The sequence below is a fragment of the Narcine bancroftii genome, chromosome 3, assembly GCF_036971445.1.
Source record: "Narcine bancroftii isolate sNarBan1 chromosome 3, sNarBan1.hap1, whole genome shotgun sequence".
Lineage (NCBI taxonomy): Eukaryota > Metazoa > Chordata > Chondrichthyes > Torpediniformes > Narcinidae > Narcine > Narcine bancroftii.
The window spans coordinates 279,906,684-279,931,973 of record NC_091471.1 but is presented as its reverse complement, the minus strand read 5'-3'; the positions used below and the strand labels follow the sequence as shown (position 1 = coordinate 279,931,973).

The following is a 25,290-nucleotide window of genomic DNA, read 5'->3' as shown; positions in this document are numbered from 1 at the left end:
ATTAAATTTGGAGATCTTTAAAGTTGATTCTTCAGTGGCTCTCAGTCTTGCCACTTATTTCAGAGCTTGCAAAACGCATTGAACAACAGCTCAGAAGAATTTTAATTAACATCTTGGCCCAATGAATAAGTTTCCAGTAAACAAATTGAATGCTACAGTACTAAACCATTCATAAAAATGATTGATTCCAATTAATTCAGTGCTTGCCAGATACCACTAGAAGCACTAAGTGAAATGAAGATTCGACCATAAAGTTTCACTTACACTGCACAGCAATTTTCGACTGACTGGATGGACATAATGGACTTAACAAAATCATTTACTAAACTCCAGAAAGCTTTGTGCTATTTTCCAACAGAAACAAGGAACTAAAAGAAAGTCAGCAGTTAATAAGCCCGACGATAAGAAGTTTCAACAACAAAAATCTTCACTTTTTATGAAAGGGTATTCAAGATATGATTCCTTAAATCTTCTATCCAATTTCTACGCTAGGTCAGGGATTGGAGGCGGTTTTTGCAGCACACTGAGTATCCACAAGTGATTGAGTGGAGCTCTCAGATCTCGACAAGCAAAGGCCATCTTCAAGAACTACTGTCCAAGTACATTAATGAGCCTCAAGAGACACAAAATCTCTGAAAAATTCATCAAACAGAAATTTCACATCTTACAAGTCATTATGCTCACATTCATTAAAAAAATACAAAGAAATTGAAGTATTGGAACCTTATATTAATTACTTAATTCCACTTCCTGAATATACCTGCAGCCATCTGGCTAATTTTTGGTCTATCAGGTCTCTGAAGCACAATTTACTCTTAATTACACATTTATAATTTGAAGACAGAGCAAATCCCAAGATAATGATGCCAGTCAGCACATTATATATGCCATTTATTTGTGTTCAGATGATGTGCATTGCACAATTTTTAATCTTTTGTTAATATTATTCTTTTTCAGTTGCAGATGTGTTTTTTAATTGTTTAATAAGAGATGCTGGGTTCTGCTATTCAATACTGGGAGAGGCATCTCTTCTGACATCAGTTCTGCCGCCTATGAAAGTAACAGATACTGGGGCTGTGGCAGAAAGAGGTAGTGGCCTAAACAGGGAATGCATGGATTCTGACACCGACTGAGCAGAATATGCCTGAAGGCTGAGTAAAGTGATTGATTTGGAAGGTGGTGTGTTCTGGATAGGCTTCCAATGAACAGACTCATTTCTCAATGCCATTCCAGGAGCTTCTCCTCTATTTTAATTGGTCACAGCCAAAAATCTACAAGATGGTGAGGATGCCATACTTCTGCAAGGAGGTCTTGTGATCATTTCCTCTCTTCCCCTGCAAACCTTTGCTGTGAGAGAGTTTAGAAGAGAGTACCGGCTGCAGGATGCTGCAGTCAGGCATGTGATAATGTGGCCACAGTGAAGCCAGCTGTGAGCATCAAAAGCTTGGTGCTGGGGACTGGTGGCTGGGAAGAGCACATAGATAGTGGTTTGCTTATCCAGCCTTAACTCGGAGGATTTTGATGTGACCTCCCCAATGTTTTTCTGATGTTTACCGCAAGTTCATGTCTCCGAAGTGCAAAAGAGGGCAGTATCACTCAGTCCAAGACAGTGCTCATGTACCGAGGCCAGTGGTGAACCACACTGTTATGGTCTACTTTCTTTGAGGAATGCCCCATGAGGCATCACAAGTACTCTGGCGATCTAAGATCTCTCAGTGGGCCTTTCTAAGTGGGTGAGGTTGGAGGGAGGTTCTAAGTGGGTGAGAGTGATGTTCTGGTCAGGTTAGGCAGAGTGAGGAAGTTCAATGTATGGCTTCCGTGAGGGGTTGCTGGGATACTCATGCACAATCTGCCGCCATGCCTTACCCCATGATCTCCCACAGACAGACCAGGCATTCAAGAGCAGGGATGAGACATTATGGGGAGGAGGGGATAAAAGATTAATAGAGTAGGGTGAGGGAGGGAGGATGAGAATGGTTGAACTCAAAGTTTAAAGAGGATCAGTGGGAGATCGGCAGAAAGAATACTCTGAGGGAAAAGCCATCAATGGGAAGGATTTACTCTCCTCAGTAGAGCAGCCAAAATCCTGAAAAACCCTTCCCACCCTGGTCATCATCTGTTGGATCTGCTGCCCTCCGGTAGATGTTTTAGGTCCATTAAATCATGGACAAACAGACTTAAAAACAGTTTTTACCCCAGGGCTATATGTGAACTGAACACCGCCAAACATTGCATTGTTTTATTGTGTTTTTTAAAATATTTTATTTGTTTGATGTCTGTGTGCACCATCAGGATGTGCGCTCAATTTAATTGTACTTGTGCAATGACAATATCTCATACAAGTGCTTAAAAATAAGGGAATTGTTCTAGCAAAAATAATCTGGCAGGGGCTTGATGGTCCAAGAGGAGCGCGCCTGTTGCAAAGATGGGAATACAATCAGTGCGAAGCATTATCTGCACTTTTCTAAAGAAGGGGCCACAGCAGCAGAAGTGTCATTTATGTTGCATACATTTTATCTTTGTAATATTTTGACGGTAATGCATATCATCAAAAAAAGGTAAATTGGAATCAACAGTTCTGCTGCAGCGCACTGTGACATGGCAATGAGATTCTTTCAGAATTGAGCTATTTATAGACACCTTTGGAAGCATTTTCTTTGAAAGCTGGTTAAATTGGGTGCAGCTACAGAGCTGTACCAATGAATCCAATTCAACTGAATATTATTCAGCAGATATTCAAGTGGCGACATGGAAATGTCATTATATTTTGTGGACTGAGAATTAGAGTGAGCACACTTATTGAGGTTCTTGGAAATGACACCATAAAGCAGACAGGAATAAAATGCAGATGATCAAAAGCAACACATTTCATTGAAGGGATGTTAAATTCTGTGAAAATCAGCTTTTCTAGTAAATCTGGTAAAGAAAAAAAGTGGTGACTGATTTAACTGAATAAAGGCAAAACTAAAATGACCCATTCCATTGCTATAATTTATTAAGAAAGGCAATAGCAGGAGATTGTACAAATTGTACATCACTCAATGGGCTGATACTACAACATTGTGATCCAAATTGAGCTGAGAGAAATTTATTTCTATGGAATTCTTTTATAAACACCAACACTTTCAACAAACATGGTGATGTGAAATCATTTGAATAACAATGACCTGCGCTTCAGATGGTGACTAGCTAGCCTCTGGCCATGAACACTAAAAGTCTTCCATGCCACGGTCAGTATAGTGGTTAGCGCAGTTTCTTTACTGCCCTAGCAATCAGGACTCGTGTTCGAACCCCGCTCTGTCTGTAAGGAATTTTGTACGTTCTCCCCACGTCTGCGCGAGTTTACCCCGGGGGCTCCGGTTCCCTCCCACTGCTCGAAATGTACTGGCCGTGTAAGTTAAATGGGTATAAATGGGACGGCACGGACTCGTGGACCGAAATGGCCTGTTACCATGGTGTATGTCTAAATTTAAATATCAGCAATTAGTTGTATTCACCTTCAATATCTCCAAGTTCATTGGAGTTAAATCACAGAAAGTACTGCAGTAAATTAAACCAAGTGAAGAATGAACTAAATGCCAAGCGGCGAATGGATATGATGATGTGATCAAAAGCTTGGTCAAATAGGGTCAGTTTCCAGGATTATTTGAAGAAGGAGGAAGGTAAAGGGGGATCAAGGTTTAGTGAAGGAATCTCAGTCACCAATAATAGAGCAATTAGGGTAATTTGGAGGAAAGCTAAAAAGAAAGCAGTGGTGCAAAGGTGTGCATTTTCACAACTGTGGGCAACATCTGGAAACACACAGAGGGCAGTATAAAATCTTTCATCTCACCAAGGAAGTTTTCTGTCAGGAGTGCCAACTATTGAAGTTTTGTACCTGATATCCATGATAGTGATTTTTTAAGTAACTTCCCGGTTAAACAATAAAAGGATCGTTTGCGATGCATTCAAGGCATGGTGATGGCTGAGTGAAAAATAATCAGAAATAATCTGAAACTAAATTGCCTGGGTGTTGCCCTGAGCACCAACTTTAGAGAGATCAAAGTCAATCTCAGTCCTCTTCATGAACATCGAAGAAACTGGGAGAGCAGTCACAGAATTAAATCTTTCAGTTAATCTGCCATCACTATTTCTAGGTACATCCTTTCCCACTGGTTAACACAGTTGTAGTTGGATGGGAGAAGACTAACAAATCCTTAGCATTGACTCAGGAAGTCTCTGGGCATTGGTTAAACATGGGAAAGAAAACCTTCTTATGATTGACACATACCATCCTCTCCCATCTGATGAACCAGTAGCAAGGGCACAGAATGTATTCTGAGTGGGAGATTTCAATGTCCATCATAAATAAGCTGGTCGTACCACCACTGACCAAGTCCCAAAGGACAGGGTTGCCAGATTGGTCTGGGAACCCACATGAGCAAATTTGACTTAAATAACCTGGCAGACGTATCTGCCCATTACAAATGGAAAAGAAATGATCAGAGTGCAGTTCTCATGAAGACAGAGTCCTCCCCTCTATCAGGTGACTACAATAGTGATGCGCGGAAGAAATTGAGGACAGACCAAGCAGCTAAAAACTGGGCATCCATGAAACACAAAAGACCTTCTGCAGCAGCCCCTAATCTCTCACCCCATGGCTTAGTATGTCTCTCAACCTACGATTCTCATCAAATCAAGTATCAACCTGGCTTAATGTGGAGTGTAGCACCAGCAACCAAGGTACCAAAAGGAGATGCCACCCTGGTCAAACTGCAATATGTGTATGAGGCCCCAAAGGCACAAAAAAAGCATCCCTTTAGAACAGAGATGAGGAGAAGTTTCATTTCCCAGAGGATGGTGAATCTGTGGAATTCATTGCCACGGATGGCTGGAGGCCAAATCACTGGGGATTTTTAAGAGAGAGGTACAATAGGAAGGGAATCAAGGGTTACGGGAAGAAGGCAGGAGAATAGTTTTGAAAAGGATAATAAATCAGCCATGATGGAATGGAGGGATAGACTTGATGGACCAAATGGCCTAATTCCGCCCCTGTGTCTTTTGCTCTTAAGCAGCATGTAATGGACACTGCAAAGAGATTTCACAATCTATGGATCAGATCAAAGCTCTGTACAGCTGCAGTATCTGGTTGAGAATGGTGCTGGATATTCTAATTAATATTCTAAGTGAAGAACGGAACAAGGTGGTCTGAGAATAACGATCATCAGAGATGGAGGGTCAGCACCTGCTACGAGGTTCAGCCAGAAGTGACAAGGGTTTGACCACCTCAGTTACCTCCCGAGATGCTCACCTTCGCAAGAAGGCAGTTTTGATTCACTCCTCGTGATAGGATGAAATAGCTTTGAGAACTGGACGAGTGAAATTCTGCGACTAGGCAATCTCCAGCGGCAATGTCAAAGATCAGTCCTCTACAACTTCCCATGGCTCAAGCCAAATAGTTCCAGTACAGTTATTACACTGACATCTGCCTAACAATCTGGAAAACTGCCCAGCTATTAACTTTGCACAAAGGTATGGATGAATTTAATTTAGTGAAGAGTTGCCCAGAGAGTCAATTCTTAAAGCACTTACTCAACAATAACCTGCTCACCAGTGTCCAGCTTTAACTTGCCAGGACCACTTCGTTCCAGACCTCATCAGAACCTTGATAAAAACTGAGGTCCATAAACTTGGAAAGGACAGAGTTGAACTTCACGCAAAGGATTGTTGGGAGGTCAGTCATCCCAAGCCCAGGGCATCCAACCACCTTCAGCTGCATCAATGACTGAACTTACATCTCAGGGACAGAAGTGAGGGGTGTTTGCTGATAATTGCAATTGGCGAATAATGTTGCCCATGCCTGCAAGCAAGATGTAGATAACATTCAGGCAGCAGCGAAGAAATGACAAGCAATGCTTGCACCACGGAATTGACCAATTATTGACATAATTAAGTAAAAAATATTATATTAGGACACAACTTATCTCCAACAGAAGAGATGTCACCCATCATGTTTTGAACACTGCAGCACAGAGAAAGGCACTTTGGCCCATCTAGTCTGTGCCAAAATACTTATTCTGCCTAGTCACATTGAGCTGTACCTGAATCATACCTCCCCCAGCCATGTACCTATCGAATCTTTTCTAAAATGCTGAAATCGAACCTGCATCCACCACTTCAGCTGGCAACTCCTTCCACACTATTACCACCCACTAAGTGAAGAAGTTCCCCCGAATGTTCCCCTTAAACATTTCACCTTTCACCTTAAAACCATGTCCTCTAGTTCTTGTCAGAATCAGGAGAATTAGAATTTATTGTCATGAACAAGTCACGAAATTCGGTGTTTTGCAGCAGCTTCATCGTGCGAACCTACAGATAAAGCACCTTATAACAATAAGTTAAAAAATTTTAAAAGTCCACGAAAGGTAAAGCAGTGTCTTTAGTTCATTGATTATTCAGGAATCTGATGGTGGAGGGGAAGAAGCTGTCCTTGTGCCATTGAATGCTCGTCTTTAGGCTCATGGACCTTTTCCCCGATGGTAGCAGAGTGAAGAGGGCGTGGCCTGGGTGGTGGGGGGTCTTTGAGGATAGAGGCTGTTTTTTAAAGATACGGTCTTTTGTAGATGTTTTAGATGGAGTGGTCCGGTGCCTGTGATGTCGCAGGCCGAGTTAACAACCCTCTGGGGTTTATTCTTGTCCTGAGAGTTGGTGCCTCCATAACCAGCCAGAATGCTCTCCACGGTCCACCTATAGAAGTTTTTGAGAGTCCTCAGTAACATACCGAATCTCCTCAGACACCTCACAAAGTCGAGCCGCCTTCATGATTGCATCAACGTGGAGGCTCCAGAATGTTGATCCTCAGAGATGTTGACACCCAGGAATTTGAAACCTCGATGAGAACTGGATGGTATTCCTCTGATTCCTCCAGAAGTCCACAATCATCGCCTTGATTTTGCTGTCATTGTTGCTGTAACGCCACTCAAAGAGTTGATCTATCTCCCTTCTGTGCACTTCCTCATTTCCATTTGTGATTCTGTCAACAACTGTGGTGTCAGCCGCAAATTTGTAGATAACATTGGAATTGTGCCTGGCCACACAGTCATGGGTGTATAATGAGTAGAGCAGTGGGCTAAGCACACATCCTTGTGGTGCGCCTGTGTTGACAATCAGTGAGTAGGAGACATTATTTGCAATTCGTACTGACTGTGGTCTTCCGATGAGGAAGTCAAGGATCCAGTTGTAGAAGTTGGTAGCTTCTTGACCAACCTCCGTGGAAAAGGCCTGCTTGGATTCACTCTATATATACCCTTCACAATTTTGTATTCCTCTATCCAATCTCCCCTCATTCTCCGAAGCTCCAGGGAATAAAGTCCTGACTTGTTTATCCTTTCCCGAACAATATTGCCATCGGTGAATTGAAAACCATCACATTCTGGTGTCAACAATGACCAGAAGATGATCTAGACCAAACATATGAAGACAATGATTACGAGGAAGAATCGTACAGACCTTTTGACCTGCTGTCAATCAGCCATCAAGCACCAGTAGATTGTGTTTACTCCAGATTTCAGCATCTGCAGTCTTTTGTGTGTCCTAAGCACCCATTTAAACTAATCCTACACTAATCCTATTATATTTTCCCCAATTTCCTATCACTACCTGTGAAACGTATGGTGTTCTGCTGTTAATAGAAAATTTATTCTAATTATTCACAAAAATCTGATCAAACTACCCTGCTGGTTTCATTTCGTATTTATGGCCAAACTTGTATCCACTCTCAAGGGCTGAAGGTAAATGAAACTATTATTCACTATTCAACCACTTCCATCCATTGGCTTAAAGATTGATTGATCCATTGCAATCCTGCCAAAGAATTGTGTTCATAAAAATTTAACAGCAGGACACATCTAAATGTCCAGAAAAAGTTAACAGTTTCACCATGAAATTCACTGACTCCCTTAATGTTTGTTCTAACCAGATGACCATGAACTCAGTCGGATTAAGCAAATCATGCAGTTCATATGAGATTCATACTGACACCACCCTTTCAATGAGCTTTTCAGCTCTATTTGGTAACAGGCACTGTGAAATTGATGCTTCCCATAAAAGCGCAAGAAATTCCAGTAATTCGTTAAATTTTGTGCAGATGTTTGAACACTGACTGGAGCTCATGCTGAATTTACTCAGTTGATGCAAAAAAATCTAGATCAGTGTGGTTAAAAAAATCTCTTTAACGGGGTAAACTAATAGGCAGAGCTTTAAAATAGACTGGATTAAAATGGTCAGTGAGCTCATTAAATGGATATGCTCTCCCAGACTTTAATTATCCAGCTATAAATTTACCAATACAGTACAACGCCAATTGTCCGATATCAGATTATCTGAAATTCTCAGTTATCTGGAATTTTTTGGACCCGGAAGTGATGCCTGTTTTTCAGATAACTGAGGATTTCAGAAAAATCAGAAATCATCAATGATCCGAAAAATTTCAAAGCCAAAATGATGTCATTTTTCCTCTGAAATGTTTCAGATAAATGAGGATATCTGAAACAATCAGAAATCTTCAGTTATCTGAATTTTTTTCAGAGCTGAACTGACATCACAGGCTGAAACAAATTTGGAATTTTGGAAAAACCTCTGAGTAGAATTTCGAGTTTTGGGTGTGTTGGATTTATCTTATTTTGTTCAGGTGGATTTTTGGTGGGAATTAAACATTATTTCATGCTTTAAAAAGCCTTCCCTTGTTGTTGTTATTGTTTAAACACTGTTACAAGTGATTTGCTTTTGCTACTGGGCTGTTTTTAAAAAAATGACCAGTTATCAGAAAATATTGTTTATCTGAAATGGGCCCCAGTCCCGATCATTTCGGATAATCGGTGTTGCAATTAAAATGTTGAAAATATGGTATGGTGAAACTTATCACTAGTTTGATTTGCAAAAGCGCATAGAGGAACTCAGCATCCATAGGAGGTAAAGATATATAACTGACATTTCAGGCCTGAGCCCATCTTCAAGGTATGAGTAAACAGTCAGTTGCCTGAATTAAAAGGAAGGGCAAGACAAGAAGTACAGACCAACAAACAAACAAAAGGAATTAATTGGATGTGGATGGGAAGAGAGGAGAGAGGAAAAGTGATTTGGCTCTGTGAATACTGCGCTGGGGGAAAGGAAACAGAGGGAAAAGGGAAGAGGGAGAGAAAGAGACAGACAGACAGACCCAGAGGAAAAGGATACATGGAGATACATGGGGATGGGGAGGAGTGGTGGGCTAACGGAATCTGAGAAGTCAATATTAATGCCATCCAGTTGGAGCATGCATAGATGGAAGATGAGGTGTTTTTCCTCCAATTTGTGGGTGGTCTCAGTCTGGCAGTACATGAAACCATGGATAGACATGTTGGCAAGGGAATGAGGCAGAGAACTGAAATGGGTGGCCACTGGGAGATCCCTGCTATGGCAGTGGACAGAGCTGAGGTGCTCAACGAAACAATCTCTCAGTCTGCGTTCAATCACTCTGATGTAGAAGGGACCATAACAGGAGCACCTGATCCCTGAAGATTCACAAGTGAAATATTGCTTCACTTGGAAGGATGGTTTGGGGCCCCAAATGGTGGTGAGGAAGGAGGTGTGAACACATGTGCAGCACCTTCTGCGATCACAGGGGTAGGTGCCAAGTGGGCGATTGGCGGGAAGGGAGGAGTGGATGAGGGAATCACGAGGAAGCGGTTTCTGCAGAAGGCTGAGAGGGAAGGAGAAGGGAATGTGTGAAGAATGGTAGGGTGGTAGGTGAGGACAAAGGGAATCCTGTCCTTATTGTGAGTGGGGTCAGAGGGGGACAGATGTGTGGGAAATGGAGGATATGCAGGTGAGACCCAAGTTGATGGTCATAAAGGGAAACCATGTTTTTTGAAGAAGGAAGGTATCTTGGATAAACTGGCATGGCATGGCATCTGGGCGCTCTACATTGGAGAGATTGGACACAGACTGGGAGATCACTTTATTAAGCAATAGCAGGGATACAGCCATCTTGTCTGTCCATGGTCTCATGCACTGCAAGACTGAGATCACCTGCAAATTAGAAGAACAATATCTCATATTTCGTCTGGGCCAGATGGTATTTACATTGGTTTCCATTAACTCCCTCCCCTAATCTGTCTCCTTTTCTCTATCTTTATCTCTCTCTACCTTTGCAATCAATTGCAATCAATTCTCACCTTTCCTATCTCGCTCTCTCTCTCTTTCTCGTCCTCCTATACATAACCAACTAATACCTTTGGCCTGCTGGTCTGCATTTCTCCCTCTGCACCTGCCTGCTTTTTATTCATACCTTAAAGAAGGCCTCAGGCCCAGAATGTCGACGATATATCTTTAGCTCTTCCGGACACTGCGAGATCTGCTGAGTTCCTCCAGCATTTCTGTTTCTTTTCCACGTCAGTCACAGTGCCCACAGACTTTGTGTGTTTTGCTCATTAGATTTGATACAGCAAAGGACATACAACTGGCTAAACACTGGACTCATGCTGACCTCTTTATGCCTGCGTTTTCAATTATAATATTAAGAGAAGCAAGAGACAAACAGGTAAAAGAATAATGACCTTGAGTGTATTTGATGGAGCGCTACATTGGAGTGTAACGTAAATTTGTGGTGTGTTGAAGTCCAGGTTTTATCATTCATCCCACCCACACTGCAATGAGAAAAAAAAACTTGAGACCAAATTGAAGCTGAGAGTTGTGATCAAATTGTGTCATGCAGCACAAATACAGACCCTTCAACGCAAAATGTTATTCCAACCATCAATCAACTAGCACTTGGTTGAGAAGCATAATAAAGGAATACAAGTTTGCTTTTCATTTTTCTTTGGTTTTATTAACATTCATAGTTATCTGCTTAACCTTCATATATATATGGTACATTAAACTTAAACAAAAAAAATTTGCATGATATGGAATATCAACACCACCAGTACTTGACCATTGAGATCTTGATCAGGTGTTACAGAGTTCTGTGTTGTGTATTGACCTATGTGTTGTGTGGTTTTATGTTAAAAAGTGACAGTTTGCCTTAGAGAGTCAAGGTGAAGGTGGACTGCTGAGAGAGTGGGAGACGGACTGAGCATGTGCAGAAAATGATCTAAAAAGTTCTGGACTTGGACGATAAACCACCACTGGGTGGTGCTGTAGAGCGGAAGGAGGCCCAGAGCATGAGTCATGGTCTGGCGGACAGTTTAGAATGTTGGGATTTCAAAAAGGATGAACATTCCGAAGGCAGCAGATGGATCCGGACCAGGCCACTGTTCCTCTCTCTGTAAGCAACACAAGACAACTTCGAATTTTGTTCTCTCTCTCTCTCTCTCTCAAAGATCTTTTGGCTTCAGTTTACCAAACATACTGAATTTTGTTTATGATCTTTGCTTCGGTTGAGATCGAAGTTTTGTGAGTCTTGTGTGTTTTGTGTTTTTCTGTGGGCTGGTTGGAAATATAGCTTAGACTTTAATTACATATGCTATATTTAGGCTGGGGAATTTATTAGTTTTACACTGTGATAGAAATTTGCATAGTAACCAGTGGGCATTGTTATAAAAGGGGGGAATTTGAATTAAAGATTGAAGGTGAATTTTTGTTAATAAAGTAATTGTTCATCTTTATTCCTGTATGATATGCCTTCTTTGTGGTTGCTGGTTTGATCTTGTAACACAGGGATAAGGGAATTGGGGGTCTGCTGCCTGGACATTAACACATACAAGTGGGCATCTGTCAATACAGTCAAACTCCTGTGGACACACAACTGGATTCAAGCACAGATGGTCCTACCCATGTCAACATGCTCATAGACAACCCCAAAAACAACAGAACTGTACATGGCTCTGATACTTCGCTTGGGAACTGGAACACTTGGATATCACTACCCTAGGAGAAAACTGATGGACGGGAGATGACCAGATCAAATAACGAGCTGGTTGGTGGAGCAAATTAAAAGAAGAACTCTGTCTTCTTCAAGGTTGGTTTTACTGTCAAGGAAGGACAATTCAATCATCTTATTTTCTGCACCTGTGCAATATGTAAATGCCCCATGACCCTCCAGCTCATCTAAGTACAGAACCAGGATACTAAAATAATCACTAACACCTTAGGATCCTATTGACGTGACCTGTGAGAACTTCTGTTCCAATCTTTATAACTCCTGCCCCTATCCACACCCCACCAGCAACCCAGATTTGAATCCACTACTATCTGTCAGGAGGTTGTTGATTCTCTCCGTATCTTTATTTGGGTTTCCTCCGGGTGCTCCGGTTTCCTCCCATGTTCCAAAGACATATGGGGGTCAGTAAGTTAATTGGTGACATTGATGTATTTGGACAGTGTGGGCTTATGGGCCAGAGGGCCTTTTACGTGCTGTGTCCCTAAATTTAAAAAAAAAATTAAAATCCAAGGGAAAATCATTCAATCTTTCTCAGTGGTTTCACTGCCTTTAGAAAGGTGTGATTGGCAAGGAAGGAAAGCAAACTCCAATGGAATCTCCCTTCTGACAATACATTCATTATCATAAACAATACCCTGTAAATCCAGAGAGACCAGCACAAGACCCCATGGTTACATCTTGGCGGTCATCCATTCAGTAACATCAGATTCTGAGCAAGAGACACCAAGAATGTTTACATCAGCTCCACAATGACCGACACCATTCACTGATGGACTGATCACCAGCTAATCCATTCTATTATTTCCATCAGTATGGACCCTAAACACAGGTAGCAAAAGGAACAGTGCCACAAGAAAATGAAGATGAGATTTCAAGGATCCCAGAAGGACAGCTATTTTCAGGCAGTAGGGGCTGCAGAGAGTCCACAGCATCTACCATAATTCAAATCAATGAAGAGATCACACATTAACATCCCCAACAATGGGCAAACCACAAATTCGCAGCCCAACACCAGACACCACAAACAAGCAGGATATTCTGAGCTCCATCACAGCAAGAGTTGCAAAGTCTCCATTGACTTGTGGATATCTTACCCCCATGACTGCTGCAAATGGAGGAGGAGCTCAGTGTAAATGGTGGACGGAGAAGCACCTACTGCCCCTCCTGAGGGGTTCAGCAAATGCTGCCCCACTCTCTTCCCATTAGCTTCATCCACAGAAGTGGAGTGGAAGCAAGTTGCTATCAATCCCCAGTGACTACTCAAGATGGTGGATTATGTTCAAGGTGTTTCCCGGGTTGTCTATTTTAATTAGATGATCATCTGCAGCAACCAATTTGTACTGAAATTTGAATCCAAGTCATTTTTTAAAATCATCCTCCACAGTTGTCCCAAAAGCAATTACTGGGATAATCCAACTAACTCAAAGGTCGTACATTTTAAATTCTAACCACTTTATTTTTCATTCCACAAGACTTATCTTAAATCCTCACCATCTTGAAATCTAAACCCACCGAGTCCTGAAGTTTTCCACAGTCCACATGGACTTCAAAAAAGCCAAGTACATCTTTTTCTGTTATGAGTTCTTAGAAGGTTGCCTCTGTAACAAATAATCACTCAATTTTATCTGCTAAATGTTGTCAACTTCATTAGTCCTCTCTTACTCTCTAAAGCTCATTTCGTTCAATTCCAGCATCCATTCACAGGAGGCAGGTGAAGGAACCTTTTTTTGCCCTGGTGAAATATGGCTGCATTGGTTAATTTCATCAAGTTGTGCAGGAATTTAAATTTGAGTCTATTTCAGATTCTCAGTCTAAGAGCAAATATATAATTAGTGAGTTACCAAGCCAGAGAGTCAGGTAAGGACTTGGTAGAATGTCAGAAGTCTCCTGTTCCTCATTTTGCCAAGACATGGTCAACCTGCATACTTTTGCAGAATGGAGATGTTCTTGATCTCCCCTCTCACTCTCGGCAAGTAGGATTCAATTTTCTCCCAGACAGCTTCAGATTTTAGCACACTTACATGGATAAAATATTGAGAAATAGCATCCTTTTAATGGCAACAATTCTTGAATGCCTTTTCCAGCAATAAATTCATGTCTTGTCAGTGTCATCCACAAGCCATGTACTGGTGTTGTTTAGACATATGCTACCTGATCCTCCATAACAACTGGTGTATTAAAGACTGACGATGCGATGAGAATCAATCATTGAAACATTAAGAAACATCAACTATCCTTGGAAGATGATCAATGGTGATAATGGCAGTCAGGGATCTATGAAACTCATCAACAAGATGAAAGATGGATTAGAATGACAGACAGCTGGTGGAAAATTCTGAAATACAAAAGCCCACAACAACTGAGCATCACTGAGCAATTTGAATCAACAGAGATGGAAATCTTCAACAGACAATCCTCCTTAGAATTTGAATAGCTCTATTTTGTAGCAAACATGATGAAACTCAGGACGACAAAGAGGAAAAAAAAATTGGATTTGGGGAAAAGCCGTTCTACCGATGCTGCGCTCTCCCTAAACCTTGTGGTCCTACCTTGAACATCAGATAGTCATCCTGGTGTTCGGCATACATCGACGACAGCTTGTACTGATTCTCTGTGGTGACATCAATCTTGTAGCCCATCAGGGTGTAGCAGACAGCTCGGAATTCCTGAATCTTCTTCTGGAACACCTCTTTCAATCGCTGGTTCTTCAACTCTGCACTGTTCAGTTGCTTGTGCATCTCTAAAAGCCAAATTTGAAAAAATAATTTTATCACTGCTAAACCATGCACATAAATCAATTTTGCAATTTAATGGAAACTCCATTGGCAATCAATGGCAATCAAAGCTGCAGAATTTCAAGAGTTGTATATCTGCCACCTAATTGAATGGGCACATAGATATCTTTGGAATAAAAGAGATGCAAAACTATAGCCTTTTGCGCGGTTTAGTTAACATATGAAACAAACACCCCCTCATGTCATTAATAAAAGGTTACTGGTGACATGTCATGAATAGGGTGTTAACTCCACTACAGGTCATGAAGGTACAAAGCCTCCAATCACTCACTTCCATAGGATCCAAAATCCTTTTCCATAAGATTCTTCCATTTTTACATCATCCCTTTAAACAAATATCAAGATGCTTTTACTGAAATCATAAAATCAGCAATCATATTTTAAACACAGCTAAAGATGGTGGTTGTTCCAAACCAGTGGGGTATTCCCCCTTTGTTGAGCAATTTGTACATCTGGCTGGAAAGGTGCATGACACAACTCAGAACTAATAATGAGAGAATGGGGAAACACGAGAGGATATTAAAAAGAAATTCCTTTTCCCCAGAGCCATTAGAACATAGTCCTGAAATGTTAATTATCTCTTTGCTTCCACAGATGCTGCTTGGACTGTTGAGTTCCTCCCACAGTTTGTCTTTTTGGTTAAAATATGGAACCCACTATCACAGGACATTGTACAAGCAAGCAGTGTAGTTATACTTCAGAGAATGCTTGATGAACCCAAAAGGATAGAAGGTTATCTTGTTAGGACGGGAGGATGCTTGTGTGGAGCATGAAAACCAATGAAGGCCATCTGGATGGAATAGCTTGTGGGCAAACATTATGTGAAGTGACAAATTTAATCTGCACTCAAATAACCCCTCAGGCTGCTCTAACTGCAGAAGATCATGGCAGACCTCAGCCTCAAATCCATTTATATATGTTCTCCATAATCTTCATCTCCCTCAATAGCCCAAAGTTATCTTTCCCAGCCCCGAACATTATCAATGATTGAGCCCCCACATCTCTGGAATAGTAGTTACTAAAGATTCACAAGCCTCAGAATAGACAATCCTCATCTCAATCTTGTGGGAACCCACTCATTCTGAATTTATGGCCCTTAGTTTTACATTCCCAAGGAATGTTCTCTCAACATTACCTCATCACACCTCTCAAAGCTTTGTGCATTTCAATGATATCATCACTCATTCTTCTAAATTGGTGACACCAGTACTGGCAAGACCTCTCTACTTTTACTCTCCTTCCTCTTGCAATGACGAACATGCCGGGTTTATCTTTTAAATTATTTGATGTACCAGCATGCAAACTTTAAAATCCTGAACTGTATTCAATCTCCATCCAAGTTACTTCTCTGAACCTCCAACAGGTTCTGAACATCCTCACCTTCTCCATGTTACCAATTTTTATCCCCACAGTCCTTTCTTCACACCCAATGGTTTCCAACCTAACTTACACACATTTAGATTCAATAGCCTCTTTACTCAAGTCATTAATATAGATTATTAATTGTTGAGGAACCCCACTGGTTAAGGTTTGCAAACCTAAAAAAATAACCATTTTCTAATTTTCCGGCTTTCCATAAGTTAGCCCATCCCACATCCAATGCTTTGATGTGTCACTTTATGAAATGTCTTTTGGAAATCTAAACATGCTACATTTACTGATTCCCATTCATCCACCCTGCTCATTACATCCTGAAACAACTCAAGCACAATTTCCCTTTCATCAACAACCTGTCCTGATCCAACCACATTGACACCATAACCAAGAAAGTGACCAACTACTTCTTCAGTTATGAAAGCAGCTTAGGCCATCTCACAAATCAGCCTCCTCTCTATTCACTGAATCTCTACCTCCTGCTGCCTCGGGAAAGATATCTACATCTCACCCACTCACTCTCTTCTCCCTCATTCTGTTGGGCAAAAAAATACACAAACTCAAAAACATGAAACTTCAGATACAAGGACAGTTTCTTCTCTGCTGTAGTCAGACTGACAAAAGATGATGCCTTTGTGCAGTTTTAACTATCAATACTTTTCTCTACAAAACACTACAGCACAGAAAACAGTCCATTTGGCCCTTCTTGTGTGTGCTGACTATTATTTCGCTACTCCCACTGACCTGCTCCCATTCCATAACCCTCCAGACTGCTCTCATCCATGTATCTATCCAATTTATTCTTAAAACTTAAGATCAAGCCCACATTCACCACATCAGATGGTAGCTCATTCCACTCTCCCACCTCTCTCTGTGAAAAACTTTGCCCTAATGTTCCCACTAAACCTTTCCCCTTCAGCTTAAAACCTCTCATATTTATCTCCCTCAATCCGTGGAAAAAGCCTACTCGCACCACTCTGTCTATACCTCTCATAATCTCCCCTCATTCTTCTTCGCTCCAAAGAATAAAGTCTTAACCTGTAACTCAACTCCTGGATACCCGGCAACACCCTAGTAGATCTTCTCTGCACTCTTTCAATCTGATTGAAATCCTTCTTGTTGTTAGGTGACCAGAACTGCACACAATATTTCAAATTTGGCCTCACCCATGTCTTAAACAACTTCAACATAACAGCCCAACTCCTATTCTCAATACTTTCATTTTTAAAGGCTAAGATACCAAAAACTTTCTTTACACCTGCAATGCCAACTTCAGGGAGCAATGTATCTGTATTCCCAGATCTCTTTGTTCTTCCCACTCCTCAGTGTCCCACCATTTATTGTGTATGTCCTACGTTAGTTTGCCTTTCCAAAATGCATCATCTCACACTTGTCTGCATTAAAGTCCATCTGCAGTTTGTATTTATAACACTAGACCATGCTGTAACATTACAGCATGGTACTTTAGTTTTATTTCTCCACTGCCTGCTGAGAATGGGGTGACTTGCCCAGGTAGCACATAAAATAAAGGTTTTCTCCAAACCTTGGTATATGTAACAATGAACAATTCAATTACCTTGACTATTTATATTAAGATTTTCTAAATGCCTCATAAATATTTGCAAATACTGCATTTTTCCAATGACATGTGCACCTTCATGTTGCTTATTTCCTGCACTCCTTCCTACTATTTTCTTGAACATGAGTCAGTTTTCCAATTCTGCCACATTACTAAAACCGAGGTGATTTTGTCCAGTAATAACTACATCCACTTTTTAAATATTAGGATACAGGCAGCCTGTACTAAGGGACTTGTTGACCTTCAGACCATTGTGGTTTTCATACTTTTTCTTTCCACTCACATACCATCTTAAGTAATCCTTTACTAATCACAGAGCACTTTGTGCCATAGGGAATACTTAAGGTGGTATGTGAGTGGAACGAAAGTTTGAAAACCACTCCTTTAGACTCATTTGCTTGACATGAAGCCTCACTTTAGTGATTATAATTCTTTAAAGCTCTTCTCCTGTTACATATGGTGTATTTTTTGGATGGTTCACACATCTTTTGCCTTGTCACAAAACTCTAATTCTCAGCCACTTCCACATTTTTTTGTTGCGAGTTCCTCACTCGACCTTGAGGGGGCAGACGACGTTCTTTTTGTTAATGTTCTTCTGGGAATGCTGTTTTCAATATTTCTCGTTGGTTTAATTCCAAATTTATTTTAACCTTCTTCATTTTATCTGAACCACCCTTTGCTGGTTTTAAAGATTTTCTTCACCGCCTGGCACACCATTAATCTTCATAACAGTGAATACCTTCAACTTTTAATTTGACAGTGTGCTTAACTTCCTTTGTTAGTCACGGACGAATCACTCTTCTCTCAACAGATATTTCTTAGTTGAAAATATTTACATAAATGTCTTCCACTTCATCGACTTTTAATCTAATTTCTAGTCCACTTTAGACCTCTGCAATTACCTTTATTTAATTTTAAAGCACTACTTTCTAACCTTCAAACTGAATATGAAATTCTATCGTGTCATGATTTACTTTTCCTGTGAGGATCTTTCTCCAGAACTAATTCTGCCTCATTCCACATGATTAAATCCAAAATGGTCCATACCCGGATTCCTTCTATCATGTATTTTTTAAGAAATTATCCCAAATTCAACATGAACTCATCTGCAAGCTCAACTATGTCAGAAATGAAGTGACATTTTCTGTTGCTCCATACAATGCATAAGCAAAATTTAAGTATTTTTGTTGTAAAGGGGGCCATCCAATGACAGAAATGAAGAATAAACCAAATGTATTTTAAATTGTCAATTTTGTTCAATCCAATCATTGTATATTCTAATTCAAAGTACTATTAATTCTTTTTTTTTCCGTTCTTCAAGGCCTTGAAATTAGATATTAACACAAATGTCTTCTTCTTTGGCTTGGCTTCGCGGACGAAGATTTATGGAGGGGGTAAAAAGTCCACGTCAGCTGCAGGCTCGTTTGTGGCTGACCAGTCCGATGCGGGACAGGCAGACACGATTGCAGCGGTTGCAAGGGAAAATTGGTTGGTTGGGGTTGGGTGTTGGGTTTTTCCTCCTTTGCCTTTTGTCAGTGAGGTGGGCTCTGCGGTCTTCTTCAAAGGAGGCTGCTGCCCGCCAAACTGTGAGGCGCCAAGATGCACGGTTTGAGGCGTTATCAGCCCACTGGCGGTGGTCAATGTGGCAGGCACCAAGAGATTTCTTTAGGCAGTCCTTGTACCTTTTCTTTGGTGCACCTCTGTCACGGTGGCCAGTGGAGAGCTCGCCATATAATACGATCTTGGGAAGGCGATGGTCCTCCATTCTGGAGACGTGACCCATCCAGCGCAGCTGGATCTTCAGCAGCGTGGACTCGATGCTGTCGACCTCTGCCATCTCGAGTACCTCGACGTTAGGGGTGTGAGCGCTCCAATGGATGTTGAGGATGGAGCGGAGACAACGCTGGTGGAAGCGTTCTAGGAGCCGTAGGTGGTGCCGGTAGAGGACCCATGATTCGGAGACGAACAGGAGTGTGGGTATGACAACGGCTCTGTATACGCTTATCTTTGTGAGGTTTTTCAGTTGGTTGTTTTTCCAGACTCTTTTGTGTAGTCTTCCAAAGGCGCTATTTGCCTTGGCGAGTCTGTTGTCTATCTCATTGTCGATCCTTGCATCTGATGAAATGGTGCAGCCGAGATAGGTAAACTGGTTGACCGTTTTGAGTTTTGTGTGCCCGATGGAGATGTGGGGGGGCTGGTAGTCATGGTGGGGAGCTGGCTGATGGAGGACCTCAGTTTTCTAGAAATTAACACAAATGTATTTGAATGAATAATTGCAACTTACAAAGTGATGAAAACTATTTCCCCACATTCCGAGGATGCAGGATACAGGAGAAAAGCGAGTTAGAATCTGTGATTGGTAAATTATTTTAAGGGAGCACACCATCACAGCGATGAGTCTTCCTTAAATGAGTATGATAAAAAGATTTTATTATGCAAAAAATTAACATTAAAATAGGTAAATGAAAACAGGATGATCATAAAGAGAAGATTTTAATGTTTGTAGCAGCACCTGTAAAGCATTTCCAATTTGCACAAATTGATATCCTCTCACAATTTATTTCATACAACTGGTGTCATTGACTGAAAACTCTTAAGGTTCAAGGATTTTTTTTTGCTTATGTAACAATTAAAAATGTAATACGAAAAACTATGGAGAAAGTAACACCATTAAGCATGTCAATCATCTTTGGATTCCCAAAGATGGTCCAATATTCCCGCCCACCACCGAGGTTCTGAAATATCTAATACCCAATTTTCAAATTTAAACCAAATTAAACATATTTTTAAATGTCTGAACAGCCTGATTTGGGAATTCAAATGCTCAGTAACACTGAAGGTTTCTGAAAGTAGCAAACCTACCTAAGCCCCTCATGGCCACCAACCCCACGTCCAATGAAGACACCTACATGAGATGTTATTTCAAGAAGGGAGCCAACATCTTAAGAGACTGTCAACCCCTGGTCACAACCTCTTCTCACTACTCCCTTCAGGCAGGAGCTTGAGAAGCCTTAAGTTCAGCATTTCCACATTCAAGAATTTTTCTTTTAACAACAGCGGTCACAGTTTTAATTTAGACGTACAGCACAGTCACAGGCCCTTTCGGCCCATGAGGCCGTGCTGCCCAATTACACCCAATTGGCCTACAGGGCTCGTATGTTTTGAAGGGTGGGAGGAAACCAGAAGCCCCGGGGGAAAACCCAGGCAGGCACGGGGAGAACGTCCAAACTCATTACAGACAGCAAGGGATTGGAACCCCAGTCCCAATCTCTGGTGCTGTAAAGCATTGTGTAACAGATAAATAAACTATGAATGATTATTTATCAGAATTTATTGTCATGAACAAGCCATGTATTTTGGCAGTATCATAGTGCAAACATTCATATTATGGCCATCTTACAACATTAATACAAATTAAAAAAAATAAAAGTGCATGAAAAGTAAGACAGTGTCTGGTTCATTGTTTATTGAGGAATCTGACGGCAGCAGGGAAGAAGCTGTCCTTGTGCTGCTAAATGTTCGTCTTTAGGCCCCTGTACCTTTTTCCCGATGGTAGCACAGTGAATAGGGAGGGCATGGCCTGAGTGGTGGGAGTCTTTGAGGATAGAGGCCTCGATGGAGTGGTGTCTGTTATGTAACAGGCTGAGTTAACAACCCTCTGGAGTTCATTCTTGTCCTGAGAGTTGGCACTTTTATACCGGGCAGTGATGTCACCACCCTCAAAGCTCTCTACGGTACACTTGTAGAAGATTACGAGTGTCTTCAGTGACATATTGAATCTCCTTAGACACCTCACAAAGTGAGCCTTCTTTGTGATTGCATCAACATGGAGGCTCCAGGACAGATCCTCGGAGATGTTGACACCCAGGAATCTGTTTCTTTATATTTTTTATCTCTTTTCCTGCCTTGGCCAGATGGTGGTACTTTAATTTATACTATTGTAGTTGGTGCATCTTATGTACCTGTTTCACTGCAGCAAGTAAGAATTTTGGTGCATCTGTACATTATACTTGTGTATATGACAATAAACTCTTATCCAATCATTTACCTGTCCATTTTTTTGCACTACCAATTAGTTGTATTTCTCGCATCCCTGCAGGAAAAAGAATCACAGGGTTGTACGTGATGTCATGTAGTGTATGTACCCTGACAATAAATCTGAAATTTGGTCACATCCTTAAGATTGTTTCACTCCAAGTCCTCGTGGTGAAAATGGGCAGGGACAGAATACTTTGACAGATTTGCAGTGGAGTGAACAACACTGGATGTCAACTGGTACCTACTCTTCACAATACATTTTATGAACCTCTCCCACTTCCCAGCCCCCATTTTACAAAATTAATATGATCAAAATATCAAGGAAGGGAAAAATGGAAGTGGGGTAGTGGCTGAGGCAGGTCAGAGGCCGAGGGAGGAGGGATGATGGTGCTGGATGGGGGTGTGAGAGAAGAATGGAAGGGTGATTGGCACAGAAGTTAGGAAGAAGGCACAAGTGGGAGAGGGAGAATGGTAAATGAAAGGGAGTACAATGAGGGAGAGAGAGAAGAGGACAACATAGGGGTGGAGAAGGAGGAGAGCAAGAGCAGGAAGTCATAGTAACATAGATGCGTTTCATGTCTCATATTTAATAATCGAGCTCATCAATGCAATCTATGGTGGTTTTACTTTACTGCACAAGAAATCACCCAATTTGACTTTCTTGCAAAACCAACACAATTTAGTGCAACTGGTCGATGGAGTAAATAACTGCAATTACATTGGAATCAAGATGTGATGAAAGAAAATATTACTCACTGACATAGAGCACAGCCATTTAATAGTTAATCAATTGGATATTCAGAGCCCATAATTCACTTTAACAGATCTTACTTCAGTCAACATTTTAGTTGTTAAGAGCTCCAGCCTTTTAAAGGGACTTTATCCATTTATCCAGCTCCTCAGCTAATAACACTGGACAACCAAGATTTTGCTTCCTGAACAACATTTAGGTGTATTTTATGGATTTTTGGGCTACTGATCACAAAAATCATCTTAAAATTTTCCTTTTACATACCGCTATTTAGACAAAACCCATTTTTGTGATTTCCTGTCATATTTTAACTCTACTTCTCGCAATACAAAACCACGAAGTGCAGCGTGTCATTGACAATTCATTTTCTGCATTCACTCTTTGACCGCTTCCCAGCTGATCTTGGTGCAGTCAGTGACGAACATAGTGAAAGGTTTCACCAGGACATTGGGACCATGGAAAAGCAGTATCAGGGCAACTAGAATCCATCAATGCTGGCCGACTATTGTTGGACACTGATAAAAGAGGCATGTGAACAATGAGTACAAATGAAAATCAGTGGCAAAACAATTTTAGGTCAGTTGAACTGATGCAACGATTCAGCATTATTATGCAACATGCTAATGTAGTGAACGCACTACGTGAGTATGGAGAAGAACGATACGCACACTAAAGCCTTGTAAAATGAGAGTGATATATTTCTCTGGCTGTTGCACTTACATGGGCCCCCGTCGCTGACGTCAGGGCCCCGCATCATCAGACCACTGGCTTCAGAATGGCTGGTGTTCCCACCAGAGTTCCCCATCTTCCTACCGTGCAGAGGTCACCTGGGACAACAGCCGGTGTTACCCCCAGGTCTGTGTGATCGCTGCATTCATCGGCCATTTTGTGGGCTGGTCCGTGTCTCCACGCATGGGCTACTGCACAAACCCCTCACGCTCAGAACCAGCGACCGGGCCTTTGTCTGTAGCCTTAGGTGGCCTACCCTGAGTCGCAGGGGAGGAGTGGAGACCAGTTCATTACAGTACAGATATGCTGGTGTAGCCGACCGCCGACCGCTACAAAGAAACACACACACACACACACATACACACACAGACACACAGTGTGGCAGGTTAAGCTCACTTTTATTAGGGCTGGAAAGGCTCCTTTTATACTGTTCAAACTCCCACCGTTTTTTTGCTGATTGACTGACTGAGTCATCACTATGAATAACAATAGCGGGTGGGAACATCTATGAATATGAATGCCCTTCTTCCCCAGCCTGTTTCTGCTGAGTTAGTTGGGCAGCTTGACCAACACCATTTCAGGCTGTTGGTCTGATGCTGCCCCAGCTTCTACCCCCGCCAGTTCGTTGTCCTGGGAGTCTCTTTAGCGATTTCTGTCCGCATCTGCTGTCACGCGATGTGCTGACCAGGTCTCGGTAATTGTGGGCCACCACACTGGTTCCAGGTGGTCGATGATAAAAGTCTCCTTACTGCCAATGTCAAGGAAGAAGGTGGAACTGTGTTCTCTAACGACCTAGTAGGGCTCCTTGTAGGGTTGTTGTAAGGGTGGTCTGCGTGCGCCCCTCCTCACAAGCATGTACTGACAAGTCTTTATGTTCTTTGGGAATCTATGCTTGGGCTGGCCATGCGGTGGGGGTTGCTGTGGGACCAAGGACCCCAGTTTTCGCCACAAGTACTTGACTGTCACTGTGGGGTCTTCTGGGCATTTATCAAGGGCTAGGAACTCCCCAGGGATGATTAAAGGGGAAAGATAGACCATCTCTGCTATTAAAGCATTAAAGTTCTCATCTGTGAGCAAGAGTCGGATATCTTCAGGCAGCTGCTCCAGAAAGATCTGCTCAAAGAGCAGGCAAGGCTTGTGACCCTCGGTTAGAGCAAACATCTTACACATTAGGGCGAACGGGGCCCTGACTCCCAATCCGTCCACATGCAGCAATTAGGTGGCGCGCTTGCACCGGGAAAACCCGAAAGTGCAGGATAGTAATTCTTTGAAGGCCGCATATTTGCTTGCTTCGGAAACTGCCGGAAGAAATCTACATCCCTTGCCACTGTGTCTTGATGGCGGGCGGTGATGTGGCGAAGCTAGAACTGAGCCTCAGCCTGTTTGAACCACATGTGTGGCTCCGACACCCAGAACGTTGGAAGCCTGTGAGACCACATGGATGGTCGCTATCTTCGCTTGATCAGTCATCTTCAGATCCAACTGCTAGATGAACCTGTCGGGGTCACCAATGCAGCGTATACGCTATGCAAACATTGAGAAGAATGACATGCAAACCAAAGCCTTGAAGTCAAGACAGGTTTATTGCTCTGGCTGTCACGCTTATATGGGCCCCAGGCACTGATGTCAGGGCCCCGCATCACTGGAGCGGCAGCCTCAGATTGGCTGGCGTTCCTGCCCGAGTTCCCCGTCACCCTAAAGAGTGCAAAGGTCACCTGGGATGATGGCAGGCGTCAACCCCAGGTCCACGCGGTCACCACGACATTGTCAATTTCTCAGGCTGGTCCGTGTCTCCGCGCACAGACTGCTACTACAAAATTCAATAAACGTTAATTTAATGTTTCTCCAACTTCTCACATGATTCAACAAATCTTAAATCATCTTTGCATTCAGCTTGAAGTTGTTGACTATAATCCCCAATTCTTTTTCAGGAAGCAAACCTTTTGAAAAAATTTGTTGTCCAGTGTGATTTCCAACCCATTAAATGCTGCAGCTTGGAAAGCACAATTGGTCCACAGTGTGTGCCAGTATCCACCTGCTCTTTTCCCAGCCTGCAGACTGCACTCCAACATTTGATATTACAGACCTTAAAGTTAGCAGGATTAGCAAATAGTTGTGCAGCCCT

The 25,290-nt window shown here is 42.0% G+C and overlaps 1 protein-coding gene across 8 annotated transcripts in view; it reads right to left on the bottom strand.

Moving 5' to 3' along the window:
• Positions 1-25,290, bottom strand: part of mad1l1 (mitotic arrest deficient 1 like 1) — a 1,066,498-nt gene that overhangs the window by 400,349 nt on the left and 640,859 nt on the right. For all 8 annotated transcript variants that reach the window (XM_069928298.1, XM_069928297.1, XM_069928299.1 and 5 more), the window contains exon 18: positions 14,449-14,639. In XM_069928298.1, coding sequence (XP_069784399.1) covers positions 14,449-14,639 — 191 coding nt within the window. The remainder of the gene's footprint in view (positions 1-14,448; positions 14,640-25,290) is intronic.